General features: G+C 56.6%; 1 protein-coding gene across 4 annotated transcripts in view; it reads left to right on the top strand.

Moving 5' to 3' along the window:
- The window catches only part of COL16A1 (collagen type XVI alpha 1 chain), a 51,890-nt gene extending 39,195 nt beyond the window's left edge, over positions 1–12,695 (top strand). For all 4 annotated transcript variants that reach the window (XM_044390479.3, XM_057305262.1, XM_044390478.3 and 1 more), the window contains 13 exons: positions 367–411; positions 629–673; positions 977–1,030; positions 1,452–1,505; positions 3,536–3,586; positions 3,906–3,995; positions 5,665–5,700; positions 8,726–8,770; positions 9,672–9,860; positions 10,225–10,291; positions 11,010–11,186; positions 11,365–11,442; positions 12,357–12,695. In XM_044390479.3, the coding sequence (XP_044246414.2) occupies positions 367–411; positions 629–673; positions 977–1,030; positions 1,452–1,505; positions 3,536–3,586; positions 3,906–3,995; positions 5,665–5,700; positions 8,726–8,770; positions 9,672–9,860; positions 10,225–10,291; positions 11,010–11,186; positions 11,365–11,442; positions 12,357–12,559 (1,134 nt within the window). In that variant the 3' untranslated portion in view covers positions 12,560–12,695. The remainder of the gene's footprint in view (positions 1–366; positions 412–628; positions 674–976; positions 1,031–1,451; positions 1,506–3,535; positions 3,587–3,905; positions 3,996–5,664; positions 5,701–8,725; positions 8,771–9,671; positions 9,861–10,224; positions 10,292–11,009; positions 11,187–11,364; positions 11,443–12,356) is intronic.
- The last annotated feature ends 1,394 nt before the right edge of the window (positions 12,696–14,089 follow it).

Genomic DNA, 14,089 nt, shown 5'->3' with positions numbered 1-14,089 from the left:
CTCAGGCAACTAAAGATCCTGGGCTGGGTGTCAGGTAGAACAGGTTGCCGGCACGGAAGGACTTGAGCAGCCCTGGCTCCTTGCGTCCTGTTTTGCTGGGGAATCTGAAAGGGAGGGGGCATGGCAAAGGGCAGAGCATCAAGGCCAACCCCCTTCTGCACCCAAAAAGGAAAATCGAGGTTCAGAGAGGGCTGGGATTCACTCAGGGTATATAGCCAGTCAGAGGCCAAGCCCGGCTTGGAATCTTCCCTCTGCCTCCCATGACATTCTCTCCATCCTGAGATAGCTGGGGAGGGGCTGAAGAGAGGGAAGACAGTGGTGAATGAATGGGCATCCTGTCTCATATGCCCCTGGTCTCTTCCCTAGGGGGACCCTGGTCCCGCTGGCCCCCCTGGACTCATGGGACCCCCGGTAAGTTGAGCTGCAGGAAGGAGCGGGGAGCTGAGAGGTCCCAAAGCTGAGCTGGTGTGGGCTCTGCCTCGGGGAGCGGGGCAGCTCAAATCCAGATCCTCCAAGGACCATGTGATGATTGTGGATGGGTCTGATCTGTTCGGCCTGACGAAGGAGGCAAGGGAAGTGGCCTCTGCTTGGGGCGAGGGCTGTGGCAGCTTCCCGCTTTTTCTTCCAGGGCTTCAAGGGGAAAACGGGACACCCTGGCCTCCCAGGACCAAAGGTGAGGGCTTGGTGACTTCTGCCAAGCGGACCTTCTCAGCTCTCCTCAAGGCCTGACCTCAGGCAGACAGGGCAGCCCAGTGGGAGTGCACGCGCCACCCGGGCCTTGGCTGGACGCCATGGCAGCATCCGAGCCTCCCGAGACCCCCGGCACAGGCAGAGTGCGTCAGGCTTCGCCGTCCACCAGCCTGAAGGCATCAGACCACTGCTGGCCGGAGTCAGGGCAGGGGGCAGGCCTCTTCGGATGTGGGGTCAACTTGGGGCTGGAGGTCTGTTGAGCTCCAGTCAGCCCTCTCTCTTCCAGGGTGACTGTGGAAAACCAGGTCCCCCAGGCAGCAGTGGCCGGCCCGGAGCAGAGGTAAAGGCACAGGCTCGCTTCAGGCAGCCTCTGGGCTCTGCTGAGTCCGAGACACAGCCACCCCCTCCCTCTCACTGGCCCAGGGGCTGCCTCCTCTCCTGGGCCTTCTGGGGGAGGTTTTGCCCCAAACTGCACACCTCCGCCTTCTTCCTCCTCACCTCCCCCTTCCTGCAGCCTGGTGGGTAGTCATCTAACAAGCAGAGCCTGGCCTTCTCGGGCTGCGGGCTCCGATTTCTCTCTCCAACAATACTCATGGGCAGGGCTGGTCCTCGGGCCCTGGAAAGCGCGCGCCTGGAGGACCGGACTCAGCTCCGCGTCTCTGACTGCTGGCTTTCCACCTGCTCTGCTCAGTCTTCTCCCACCTGACGACCCCGTGTGTGTAAGTCTGCTCCTGTGTTCCTTTTTTTCCTGGCTCCTACAGGGTGAGCCTGGTGCCATGGGACCTCAGGGAAGACCCGGCCCCCCCGGCCATGTTGTGAGTTACCCCGTTTTTGCCTCCGCCTTTATGAGAGTGAGGACTCTGCCGGGACTGGGGTGGGTGAGGGCGATGGCCGGAAAGAGCTGACCCCAGGAGCAGCCCCTTAGCAAGGTGAGGGGCTCTGGGCCCTTCTCATCCAGTGGCCCCCAGGCTCTCGGCCGTTTTCTTATTTTCTGGGCGCATTGGCATCATTCAGTTATTCAACAAACAGTAATTGAGCACCTGCTCCGTGCCAGGCACGGCTCCAAGCAGGAGGCTAAGGCGGTGAGCGAGATAGACAAGGTCCCCTGATCCCAGAGCTGCGCACGGGCATAACAAACAAACAGATTAATGCGGAGGCCTCAGGCGGGGATGTGATGTCACAGACAGGGCCTGGGAGGCGCCTTTAGAGGCACCTTCCCTGCAGAAGTGGCATTGGAGCCAAGGCCTGAATGACAAAGGGAGCCATGTGTCTGGCAGTCTGGGGGAAGAATGTCCAGGCCGGAAGGGAGGGTGTGTGTGTGTGGGGGCAACTGATGCCAAGAGCCTGAGGCAGGGAGGGGCCTGGGGTGCAGGGAGCCCCAAGGTCAGCGTGGCTGGAGTGGAGTTTGAGAAGAGCTTTAGCCGGAAAGCTGAGCTTGGAGAGGACCTGCTGCAGACCTGGCCCCCGGGGGTGTGGTCAGGAGGGGAGGGGGCGCAGGTGGAGGCCGAGGTGTCCCTGCGGGATGGGGTGGTCACGGAGTGGTGGCAGCAGGCAGAGGGGCTGTGTGTGGAGGACTTGCTGCCGACACGCAGGGGGGAGGGGCGGGAGCAGTGAAAGGAGCGGAGCCGGGATGATTCCTCCTCGCGTGGGTGCCGGCCGGGTGCGTGGGTGGTGCACTTACAGAGGTAGGACAACTTGGAGAGGACAGTTATTAAGCAGTAATGAGTTTCCCTGTCTGAATTTGCTCCTCAGTAACATAGATGGCTGCCGACGGGCGCCTTTGATCAGTGTGACGCCAGAGCTGATGGGGTTCCTGAGCAAAGGAAACACTCTGGCGTTTGATTGCAGGCCTGTTGTGGCAGACGTACAGTTTCCAAGAGGCATCTGGAAATGTTAAAAATAGTTCAGACCAGAAAGAGGAGCTCTCGGGTCCTCATCACCGTGTGTGTGGATCTCGAAGGGTCCAGAGGCCCTGGCTCGGGGAGCCTAGGTGTAGCCCAGTCACTGCTCACATTTAAGATGAAAGGAAGTCCACGCTCTGAATTGTGAGCCCTCTGGGAGCTCGCTGGGGGCTGGGAAAGGGGGCGCGAGCTGCCTTCTCTCCCTTCTGTCTGCCCAGCCTCAGCCCCTGCTCTATGCCAGTCCCAGTGCTGGACATTCCTGCCCCAGAGGTCTAGAGATAAGTAGAACAGGGTCCGTGCCTCCAGAACTTTCCATCTGGGAGCATGGAGGGGCATGCCGTGAGAGAGACCTGCGTGCCCTGGGCTTCAGAGCAGGTGTAGCTCTAACCAGGGAGCTGGCATTTGAGCTGTGACTCTAAGATGGGGAGGGTATTGGGGCATCGCCCCAGCCCAGCGGGGTGGGAGCACCCCCAGGTGTGAGTCCCATTGCCCTCCAGTGGCCGCAGAGCAGGAGACCAGGGAGGTCCGGGGTCCGAGGGCTGGCCTTATCCGTTTGGTCTCTGGGGTTGGGGTTGAGCCCCTGCCACGCAGCCCCCTGCTCCTGCTCTTTGCTTCTCCCACAGAACAGGAGGACGCGGGGGGCCTCAGACAACCCCAGGCCCACATAGTTAACCTTCAGGCCTTTGCCCTCTGCCCTGAGCTCTGGCCGTGGGTCCCAGAGGGTCTGCTCAGGTCCTGTGAGCTCAGGGGCCCCCTAGGCGTCAGCTCTGGCACACATCTTGGGGCAGAAGTTCAAGTGCAACAGCAGAAGGAAGGAGAGTTTAGGGAAGAGAACGCAGCTGTATTCAGGGTCTGTCCCCGCTGTTGTCGTTGGTCCCTCGCTTGTCTCCAGGGGCTTTATTACCCGAGACTCTTTCCACCCCACTGACTTCATCTTTCTTTAGGGGCCACCAGGGCCTCCAGGCCAGCCGGGCCCAGCTGGGATCTCTGCAATGGTGAGTGATCTGCTCCCTGTGTCCCTCCCTCCCGGGAGTCTGGCTGGGGCTTCTTTCACAGCCGGGAGCGGGGAGAGGAGTTTGTGTCCGTCCCCCTCCTTCCCTGGCTTCAGCCTCTCCTGCTTCCAGCGTCTCCTCAAGTGGCATGTATAAAGGCCTTTGGAGGGGGCTGGAGGCCATCACGGGGCCCCGCTTGAGGTTGGGACAGCGAGCCCCGCCCCGCAGGGGTCCCAGGCACACAGTGACACCTGCCTCTGCTGTGTGGCGTTCACGGCTGCCTCTCCTGTCCCCTCTCACCATCCACCTCCTTTCTCTCCAGGGCCTAAAAGGAGATCGGGGAGCCACTGGAGAAAGGGGCCTTCTAGGACTTCCAGGCCAGCCTGGCCCCCCCGGACACCCTGGCCCCCCGGTAAGACCCCACATCTCACTGCATAGCCCCCAAGGAAAAGGGCCAGTCGGCTTTGTCAGTTGAGCACAGTGCTGCATGTCGGGGTCTCCAGGGAAGGAGAGGCTGTGAGCGCGGGAGCTAGCAGCCTGGAGCTTGCACCTGAGGGTCCCGTCGTTTCTGGAAGAAAGGACAAGCCCTGCCAGCCAGCGCTTGCCAGGAGCGCACCAGGCCACCGCCCCTGACTATGCACCGCTCGTGCCGATCCCTTGACCTGGTGTCAGGCAGGGGGAGACCTGGCACCTGTTCTGCCCCTGCCCCCTCCCCAGGGGAGCTGGCCGGTCACCACAGAGAATCTGTAAATGTCGGGAACCAGACATGCAGCGCCATTACCGCAGCCCCTCGGCAGCTCAGAAACCACTCCTGGTCTCCGCTGGCGTTAATACTAAGAGCTGTGCTGTCTTGGCCATACTGACAGTGTGCTGAATGGTGACCTAAGTGCTTGACATTCTGTCATTTAATTGGTACCACGACCCTATTTAGTAGGTCTGATTGTCCCCATTTTACAGATGAGGAAACCAAGGCTCAGCCAGGTTAAGTAAGTGGCCCAGAATCGCACAGCTAGTGAGCGGAAGAGCCTGCCTGATTCCAAAACTTGCATCCTTAGCCACTCTGCACACCTCCCTCTTTCAAAGGTTCCGGACAAGTGACCCACATCAGGTGGATGGATTGCCAGTCTTAGGGATGAAGTCTCCTGGGGAAACTGAGGCAGGAACCCAGGTCTCCTAGCCCCCAGGTCAGGGCGTTCTCTTCCGGGAGCAGTAGCCATGACCCTGGGGCTGGTGGCCTCAATGGGGTGGATGACTCCAGCCCGTGCAAGGGTAATGGTGGGCCCATCTACCAAGAGGGCCGAGTCTCCCCTACACACTCTGATTCTTTTTTTTTTTTTTTTAAGATTTTATTTGTTTATTTGACAGAGATAGAGACAGACAGTGAGAGAGGGAACACAAGGAGGGGGAGTGGGAGAGGAAGAAGCAGGCTCTCAGCGGAGGAGCCCGATGTGGGGCTCGATCCCAGAACGCTGGGATCATGCCCTGAGCCCAAGGCAGACACTTAATGACTGAGCCACCCAGGCGCCCCACACACTCTGATTCTTGCCACGGCCCCCGGGCAGGCAGGTCCCTCCAACATTCTGGCCTTCCCTGGAGCCTCCAGGGTCCCCGGATGCATCCGCCAGTTGCCTGGCAATCACAGATTCCTCTTCCCACCATCTCACCAGAAGCAGGCTGGGCCCAGGCTGAGCCCATCCTGTCCTGGGGAGGGAGCAGGCTCAGGCTGCCTGGCCTGTCTCTGGGACCTCACTGAGGACAGAGGTTCACAAGCACTGCCTCCGCGTGGCAAATGTGTAACAGAGACTCAGAGCTGGGGCTCCTGCGAGAGGCCAGGACCTCGAGCCAGGAGCCGGGAGTGTGCGGTCCGCTCTGCCCTTGCCCAGCTTGGTCAGGGGGCGGCCAGGGCTGTAGGGAGTAGGGCTCCAGAACAGGCTAGAGTTGGGGGGGGTGGTCTAAGTTTCCATGGCCCGTGCCCATGGGCCTGAGGGTGAGAGCTAGAGAATTGTGGTCCCTTGGTGGCAGGGGAGGGACGCCATGCTAGGGGGACGCCCATCACATGTCTCCCGCTCTCTACTCCACAGGGTGAACCCGGTACAGACGGTGCAGACGGCAAAGAGGTATTGTCATGCGGGGCTTCTCCTTTCCTGGGGGGGGAGGTGTGCAGCTGCTTGTGCCTCACCTTGCCCTCACCCCTCTTTGTTCACTCACTAAACACTCCCTGAACCCAGAGTCCCTCCAGATAGAGATGCAGGAAATTAGTGGCCCTTGCTGCGTTGGGGAGAGGGACTGGGGACTGGGGAGAAGGATGCATGACACTTGTTCTTCACTATTTTTCTTACTGTGCCCCTGGTCAAAGAGAGCCAATGATGGTGGTGGTGATGATGATGATGGTGATGATGGTGGTGGTAATGATGATAGTGGTGGTGATGATGATAGTGGTGGTGATGATGATAGTGGTAGTGATGATGATGGTGGTGGTGGTGATGATGATGGTGGTGGTGATGATGATGGTGGTGGTGGTGATGATGATGGTGATGATGGTGGTGGTAATGATGATAGTGGTGGTGATGGTGGTGGTGATGATGATGGTGGTGGTGGTGATGGTGGTGGTGGTGATGGTGGTGGTGATGGTGGTGGTGATGATGATGGTGGTGATAGATGATGGTGGTGATGATGATGGTGGTGATGATGGTGGTGGTGGTGATGATGATGGTGGTGGTGGTGATGATGATGGTGGTGATAGATGATGGTGGTGATGATGATGGTGGTGATGATGATGATGGTGGTGATGATGATGGTGGTGACGAATGGTGGTGATGATGGTGGTGATGGTGGTGATGATGATGGTGGTGGTGGTGATGATGGTGGTGGTGGTGATGGTGGTGGTGATGGTGGTGGTGATGATGGTGGTGATGGTGGTGGTGATGATGATGGTGGTGATAGATGATGGTGGTGATGATGATGATGGTGGTGGTGGTGGTGATGGTGGTGGTGATGATGATGGTGGTGGTGGTGATGATGGTGGTGGTGATGATGATGGTGGTGGTGGTGATGATGGTGGTGGTGGTGATGATGGTGGTGGTGGTGATGGTGGTGATGATGATGGTGGTGATGATGGTGGTGATGATGGTGGTGATGGTGATGATGATGGTGGTGATAGATGATGGTGGTGATGATGATGGTGGTGATGGTGGTGGTGATGGTGGTGGTGATGATGATGGTGGTGGTGGTGATGATGGTGGTGGTGGTGATGGTGGTGGTGGTGATGATGATGGTGGTGGTGATGATGGTGGTGGTGGTGATGATGGTGGTGGTGGTGATGGTGGTGGTGGTGATGATGATGGTGGTGATGATGGTGGTGATGATGATGATGGTGGTGATAGATGATGGCGGTGATGATGATGGCGGTGATGGTGGTGGTGATGGTGGTGGTGATGATGGTGGTGGTGGTGATGATGGTGGTGGTGGTGATGGTGGTGGTGGTGGTGATGGTGGTGGTGGTGATGATGGTGGTGGTGGTGATGATGGTGGTGGTGGTGATGGTGGTGGTGATGATGGTGGTGATGATGGTGGTGATGGTGGTGATGATGATGGTGGTGATGATGGTGGTGATGATGGTGGTGATGGTGGTGGTGATGATGATGGTGGTGATAGATGATGGTGGTGATGATGGTGGTGATGGTGGTGGTGATGGTGGTGGTGATGATGGTGGTGGTGGTGATGATGGTGGTGGTGGTGATGGTGGTGGTGGTGGTGATGATGGTGGTGGTGATGATGGTGGTGGTGGTGATGATGGTGGTGGTGATGATGGTGGTGGTGGTGATGATGGTGGTGGTGGTGATGATGGTGGTGGTGATGATGATGGTGGTGATGATGGTGGTGATGATGGTGGTGATGGTGGTGGTGATGATGGTGGTGATAGATGATGGTGGTGATGATGATGGTGGTGGTGATGGTGGTGGTGATAGATGATGGTGGTGATGATGATGGTGGTGATGGTGGTGGTGATGGTGGTGGTGATGATGATGGTGGTGGTGGTGATGGTGGTGGTGATGATGATGGTGGTGGTGGTGATGATGGTGGTGATGATGGTGGTGGTGGTGATGATGATGGTGGTGGTGATGATGGTGGTGGTGGTGATGATGGTGGTGATGGTGGTGGTGATGATGATGGTGGTGATAGATGATGGTGGTGATGATGATGATGGTGATGTTGGTGGTGATGGTGGTGGTGGTGATGATGGTGGTGGTGGTGATGATGATGGTGGTGGTGATGATGGTGGTGGTGGTGATGATGATGGTGGTGGTGGTGATGATGGTGGTGGTGGTGATGATGGTGGTGATGGTGGTGGTGATGGTGGTGGTGATGATGGTGGTGGTGATGGTGGTGATGATGATGGTGGTGATGATGGTGGTGATGGTGGTGGTGATGATGATGGTGGTGATAGATGATGGTGGTGATGATGATGGTGGTGATGGTGGTGATGATGATGGTGGTGATAGATAATGGTGGTGGTGATGGTGGTGGTGATGATGATGATGGTGGTGGTGATGATGATGGTGGTGGTGGTGATGATGATGGTGGTGGTGGTGATGGTGGTGGTGGTGATGATGGTGGTGGTGGTGATGATGGTGGTGGTGGTGATGATGATGGTGGTGGTGATGATGGTGGTGGTGATGATGATGGTGGTGATGATGGTGGTGATGGTGGTGATGATGATGGCGGTGATGATGGTGGTGATGATGGTGGTGGTGATGATGGTGGTGGTGGTGATGATGATGGTGGTGATGATGATGGTCGTGGTGGCGGTGGTGGCAGACTCCAGACATTTCCTGCACACCAGCTCTTGCCAGGCCCTCCAACATGCCATGGACTGGCCCTTTTGCTCTGACTTCTCACCTCTTTTCATCTGTGACAAGGGACCCAACCAACATGATCACACAAGGCCATGCCCTGGGGGATCATCTCCCTTCTAGCCATCAACCAACAGAAAGAAGCTGTTGTCCTTCCTCACACAGAACCCAGCTGGACACAGCCAGAGACCCCAGGGCCATGGAAGGTGGTCATTTCACAACACCTACCTCCCCGGGATGGCTTGGAGATGTTGTCCAGACTTGACCCTTGACTATTGCTTTCCTCTAGGGACCCCCCGGAAAACAGGGACTCTATGGACCCCCTGGTCCAAAGGTGAGTGGGCACTGGCTGGTTTTGAGGGGAAAAACTCATATGAGGGATGAAGGCCAGCTCCACACTACGACTTTAGCCATGGAGAGAAGACACAAGAAGGCCAGTGGGCAGGAAGAAAAACATGGGCAGAACTCAGAACCTGGAGCAACCTCATCTCTAAAAACTTCTCGCTTGGGCCTGTCTCTTAGCCCTGATTGGGAGGATGGAAATCTCAAGTTCATTCGCTCATTGACCAGTGGATGGATTCATTCATTCATGCTGCCAGCATCTGCTTGATCTCACTTATATTCCAGACCCTCTGTCCCAGCCTTGGGTAAACAGAGGTCTCTGAACAATAACGGCTCACTGAGTCCTGTCACTCTTAACGCTAGGGCACGGCAGCCTTTACAGAAGATTAGACATATCACCCAACTCAGCCTAGGGAGTCAGGGAGGCTGTGCAAAGAGCAGGAGCATTCCAGCGGAGCAGGAGGAGTGTACCGGGTGGAAGGAGGGGAAGGGCATTCCGGGGGGAGGGATGCGGAGACCGTGTGGCTGAAGCAGAGTTCTAACCAGTGAGGCATGGCTGCAGGTGCAGGGACGGGGAAACGGGGCTGGAGAAGAGGTGATCGGGACCACATCACCAATGATCTCGAATGTCTGGCCAAGGAATCAGGTTTTATCCTGAGGGTGGCTGGGAGCCATCAGAATTTCTAAGCAGGAAGTAACGGCATGACACTGTCTTTTCAGAGGACCGCTCTGGGGGCAGTGAGGCGGGCAACTTGTCAGGATGCTGTGGCCACAGGCAGAGGAAGATTCCAAGGACCGGCTGGGGGGATGGAGAGAGAGACCAATGGCTGCGACATCACTTAGTGGACTCGATAGTACTTGGCCATGCTGGATGTGATTTCCTGTCCTTGCAGGGTGATCCGGGACCTTCAGGACAGAAGGGCCAGGCAGGAGAGAAGGGAAGAGCTGGCATGCCTGGCGGGCCTGGCAAGAGTGGCTCCATGGGGCCTGTTGGGCCACCAGGTCCGGCAGGAGAGAGAGGCCACCCTGGCTCTCCGGGGCCTGCAGGGAGCCCCGGCTTGCCTGGGATGCCTGGCTCCATGGTAAGGAGGGAGGCTGGCAGCCATGGGCACCGTCCCACAGAGCAGGCATGCAGGGTGGGTGCTGCAGGGACCATTTTGGAAGCTCCGGCTGACTCTGAGGGAAAGAGCGTGACTCTTATATAGATGGTTCACCCATGTGTGGGAGAGCGGGGAGGTTTGGGAACCCTCTCCCCAGAAAAATGCTCTGGTCCACAAAATGCTTTGCACCATTTCAGAGAGGTTAGGACCCTGGATTAAGCATCTGTGGGAGGCTCCTAGAAGCTTTGTCCCCCTCCTTATCCTTTATTTCCATAAGATCTATTCCCAGGGGGACAGCACCAGGCTTGGAAGTATAATTGAGGCAGGTTGTCTTCTTTTTCCTCAGGGAGACATGGTGAATTACGATGAAATCAAGAGGTTCATCAGACAAGAGATCATTAAAATGTTTGATGGTAATTGGCAGCTGGCTGGGCGGCAGTGGGCGCCGCTGGCCCTTCCCAGCTGTCTCTCCGCCCTGCCCCGGCCTCCTTTTCTTTAAGGCTCAATTCCCCTCCCTCATCACCCACCACCACCCCCCTCCACTTACAGGCATATGTTCAATTAGACATCAGACCTTCCTTATCACCTGCTCTGTTCAGAGATAAAATGATCCCCCCCCCCATCACCGCTCTCCCTGAGCCCCCACTGGAGCAAAGGAGACAGACAAGAAAATTGAAATCAAACGAGTCTGCGTGAAGTGAGCTCTAAATAGAGGGGCGAGCAGCAACCATAAGATAGCCGGGGTGGTTTCACTTTTAAGCTTTTTTCCTGTTCATTTGTTCATCCAGCCTTGCCATGCTAGGGCCTGGGGAGAACATGGACCCCGTCCTGGCGAGGCTAGCCATCTTGCTTGGGAAGCAGACCTTGAATGCCAAGCAAGGAAGCCAGTGGTGGACTAATGAGGGTGTTGGAGAAGAGGGAGGCCATCCTCAAGTCCGTGATGCTGAAAGACCACCGTGCAAAGGAAGGTGGAGGCGAGGGCACAGGAGGCCACTCAGGAGATCAGGCCCCGTGTTCCCTGCTCTGACTCCCCTTTGAAGAAAGGCCGTTTTAGACTCCATGCTGGCAGCCTCTCTGCACCAGTGTGAGGCCCTGGGGCACCTGGTGACCTGTCCCTGGCCTTTCTTGCAGAGAGGATGGCTTACTACACTTCCAGGATGCAGTTCCCCATGGAGATGGCCGCAGCTCCGGGACGCCCAGGGCCCCCAGGGAAGGACGGTGCTCCAGGCCGGCCAGGCGCTCCGGGGTCGCCGGGACTCCCTGGTCAGATCGGCAGAGAAGGACGGCAGGGCGTGCCAGGAATGAGAGGTAGCCCTGCCCTCTGGTTCCCGAGGTGCAGCTGGAGCTCTCTGGGGGCAACCAGGAGCGTGGCCTGAGGCCTATCGTGACTCTGATACTCATGTGCCTGTGTGTGTTTCAAATAATCTGACCGAGTGTGTCATTTTTCTGCTCAGGAATAGGACTCATTTTATTTCTTTTGTCCCAGGATTGCCCGGGACCAAAGGTGAAAAGGGGGATATTGGCATCGGCATTGCAGGAGAAAATGGTCTCCCCGGCCCCCCAGGTAGGAAGAGCCAGAACGTGAGAGCATGAACCTTGAGCAGCCGAGATCTGCTTTGCTCATGTCCCTTCTACAGCACAGTATAGCTGTGTAGCACCCCAAATCACTACAGGCCTCTCAGCCACCATTTACAGCGATGCCAGGCTGTGCGGAGGTGGGCGTGGAAGACCCAGGGCCCGTCCTCGAGTCCTTAAACCGGGCTAGCAGGACACAGGGGAAGGCCATCGGGCATGGTGGGGCCAGGGAAGGCGAATTCAAGTCCTGCTTGGCATCATCCTGTCTGTCTAAACTTGACCGAGGTCCCTAAGTCAGGCTGTAGAGCAGAAAAGAGAAGTGGGGCGCCTGGGTAGCGCAGTCGTTAAGCGTCTGCCTTCAGCTCAGGGCGTGATCCCGACGTTCCGGGATCGAGTCCCACATCGGGCTCCTCCGCTGGGAGCCTGCTTCTTCCTCTCCCACTCCCCCTGCTGTGTTCCCTCTCTCGCTGGCTGTCTCTCTGTCAAATAAATAAATAAAATCTTTAAAAAAAAAAAAAAAGAAAGAAAGAAAAGAGAAGTGACCATAGCCTGCCGGCCTGGCTCTGAGACCCAGCTTCGCTGAATGCGTACCCTGCGGGGGCAGCCTCTCTGAGCCTGCATCCTCATCTATGGAATGAGACGATAGTTTCTTTCTTACGGAATCGTTGTGCAGAAGCACTCGCCTTGTGCCTGGCACATGGGAGCTCCCACTAAAACTGGCCAGTGATGTTGTTATTGTTCCATTAACGTAAGGATCAGATCAGGTCTTCGCGAAAACCTCTTGTAACCTGACACGTATTTACCACACGTAAGGTATTATTTACCATGAGCACGATTTCTTCTTTTCTTGTCACCTGGGTCTCCTGACCTTCCTTCTCTGACTCTTCCCTCCCCCCCACCCAGGTCCTCAAGGCCCTCCGGGGTATGGCAAGATGGGCGCCACTGGACCGATGGGCCAGCAAGGCATTCCTGGCATCCCTGGCCCCCCAGGTCCTATGGGCCAGCCAGGCAAGGCTGGCCACTGTAGCCCCTCTGACTGCTTTGGGGCCATGCCCATGGAGCAGCAGTACCCACCCATGAAGAACATGAAGGGGCCTTTTGGCTGAAATCACCAGCTCCGTCAGATGAAGGACTCCATTGGGAACATGTGGCTGAAACTTACAGGACTCTGTGATGGGTTGTGAATGTTTTGTTTTTCTTAATTGCTATTAATATTTTTTTATCAATAAATGGACAAAACTACCTGCCACCCCACTTCCAGTGGGGTTCTCTGCTGCTGCCACCACCTCTCTGCCATCCCCCTGTCATTTGGGCCCAGGGTCAAGAAAGGGCCTTTCTCTTGTGTCTGTGGTCAACCGGTGGAACTGTGGGATGCTGCTGGCGGGGGTGCCCCCAGCTCAGCTCAGCTCTCCTCTCTAGATGCTTCCAAGTCATGCTTGGGGACCTTGGGTCCTGCCCTTTGGGGCACAGTTCTCAGTCAGAGAAGGGGCATCACTTAGCCTGTCCCCACGAATGAGCCAAAGGCAGGTTTGAAGGCCCCACTTACGGCTCATAAAGGCGCCTCCCTGGTTGCTTCCCCAGAGAAACCAGCGTTTGGTACCCCACCCACCATTGTTACTTCTTGAGAGTGGCCCAGAGCCGATCCAGGGTGCACTTGGGGAAATGCCACCCAGCGTGGAGGCGGGGGTGTTCACCTGCCGGCAGCATCTCCGAGCGAGCAGGCTCTTCCTGCCGCTCCAGTAATTCTGTGATTAGAACTCTGTGCAAACAGGAAAGATCGGCTTCAGCTCCCGGCCTAGGCAAGCCAAGACTGCTTCTCCAGGAAATGATACGGAACCTTCTGCCTATACAGGGCAGGCCCTGACACCAGCTCTCCTGGGCTGCAAACGGGTCTTTTGTTAAACTTCATTCGTCTAATGTATGTGATGCTTTTCCTGCACATCTTAGGCTAGGCCTTCAGAAGCAGGCTGCCTCGGTGCAAAGGGGTCACTGGCAAGCCATGGTCAGATCTAAGTTCAGGGTGTGGTCTCCAAAGTCCGCTGGGAATTCGGTGATCTACCGTCTGTCTCCTTCTCCACATATAAAAAGGGGGGGGGGGAGAGGGCAAGTTGAATATCATGGAACTATTCCCTCTCAAGCCTCTTCCTTCTGTTCTTTTCACATCTCTTGTCCTGATGGGCTGGCTGCCCTGTGAGAAAGCAACAGGGCACATCCAGAGGGACTTTTAAGGAAAGCCTTTTTACTGGTCCCTGCTTTCTGGAAGGTTTATTCAAGTTGGATAAACTTCAAAGGGATCACAGAGCCAGCTCAGAAATTCACCCAGAGTCTAGATGCTTATCCAAACTGCCTGAAGCCTTCAAACTGGCTGTCACCTCTCCAGAGCTGGCATTTCCAGCACAGTTCTGAAAATGCCCTTCTCCAGTTGGGCCCCAGATAGACCAGCCTACTGATGGCTTTTCAGAACCTTTGCCTTATTTTCTTCCTGCCAGGAGCAGAGGCGTGCCAGTGGCCAGGGGAATGACATCGGGCCGACTCCCGAGCATGCCCGAGTGTCTCACGTGACACTTTCAGATCAATGGCGCGTCAATTCTTATTTTGCCCCTCATCAGCAATTCTCAGTTAACTCTGGTTCTCAC

This window comes from Ursus arctos, unplaced genomic scaffold, assembly GCF_023065955.2.
Source record: "Ursus arctos isolate Adak ecotype North America unplaced genomic scaffold, UrsArc2.0 scaffold_32, whole genome shotgun sequence".
NCBI lineage: Eukaryota > Metazoa > Chordata > Mammalia > Carnivora > Ursidae > Ursus > Ursus arctos.
This window is presented reverse-complemented; position numbering and strand designations above follow the sequence as displayed.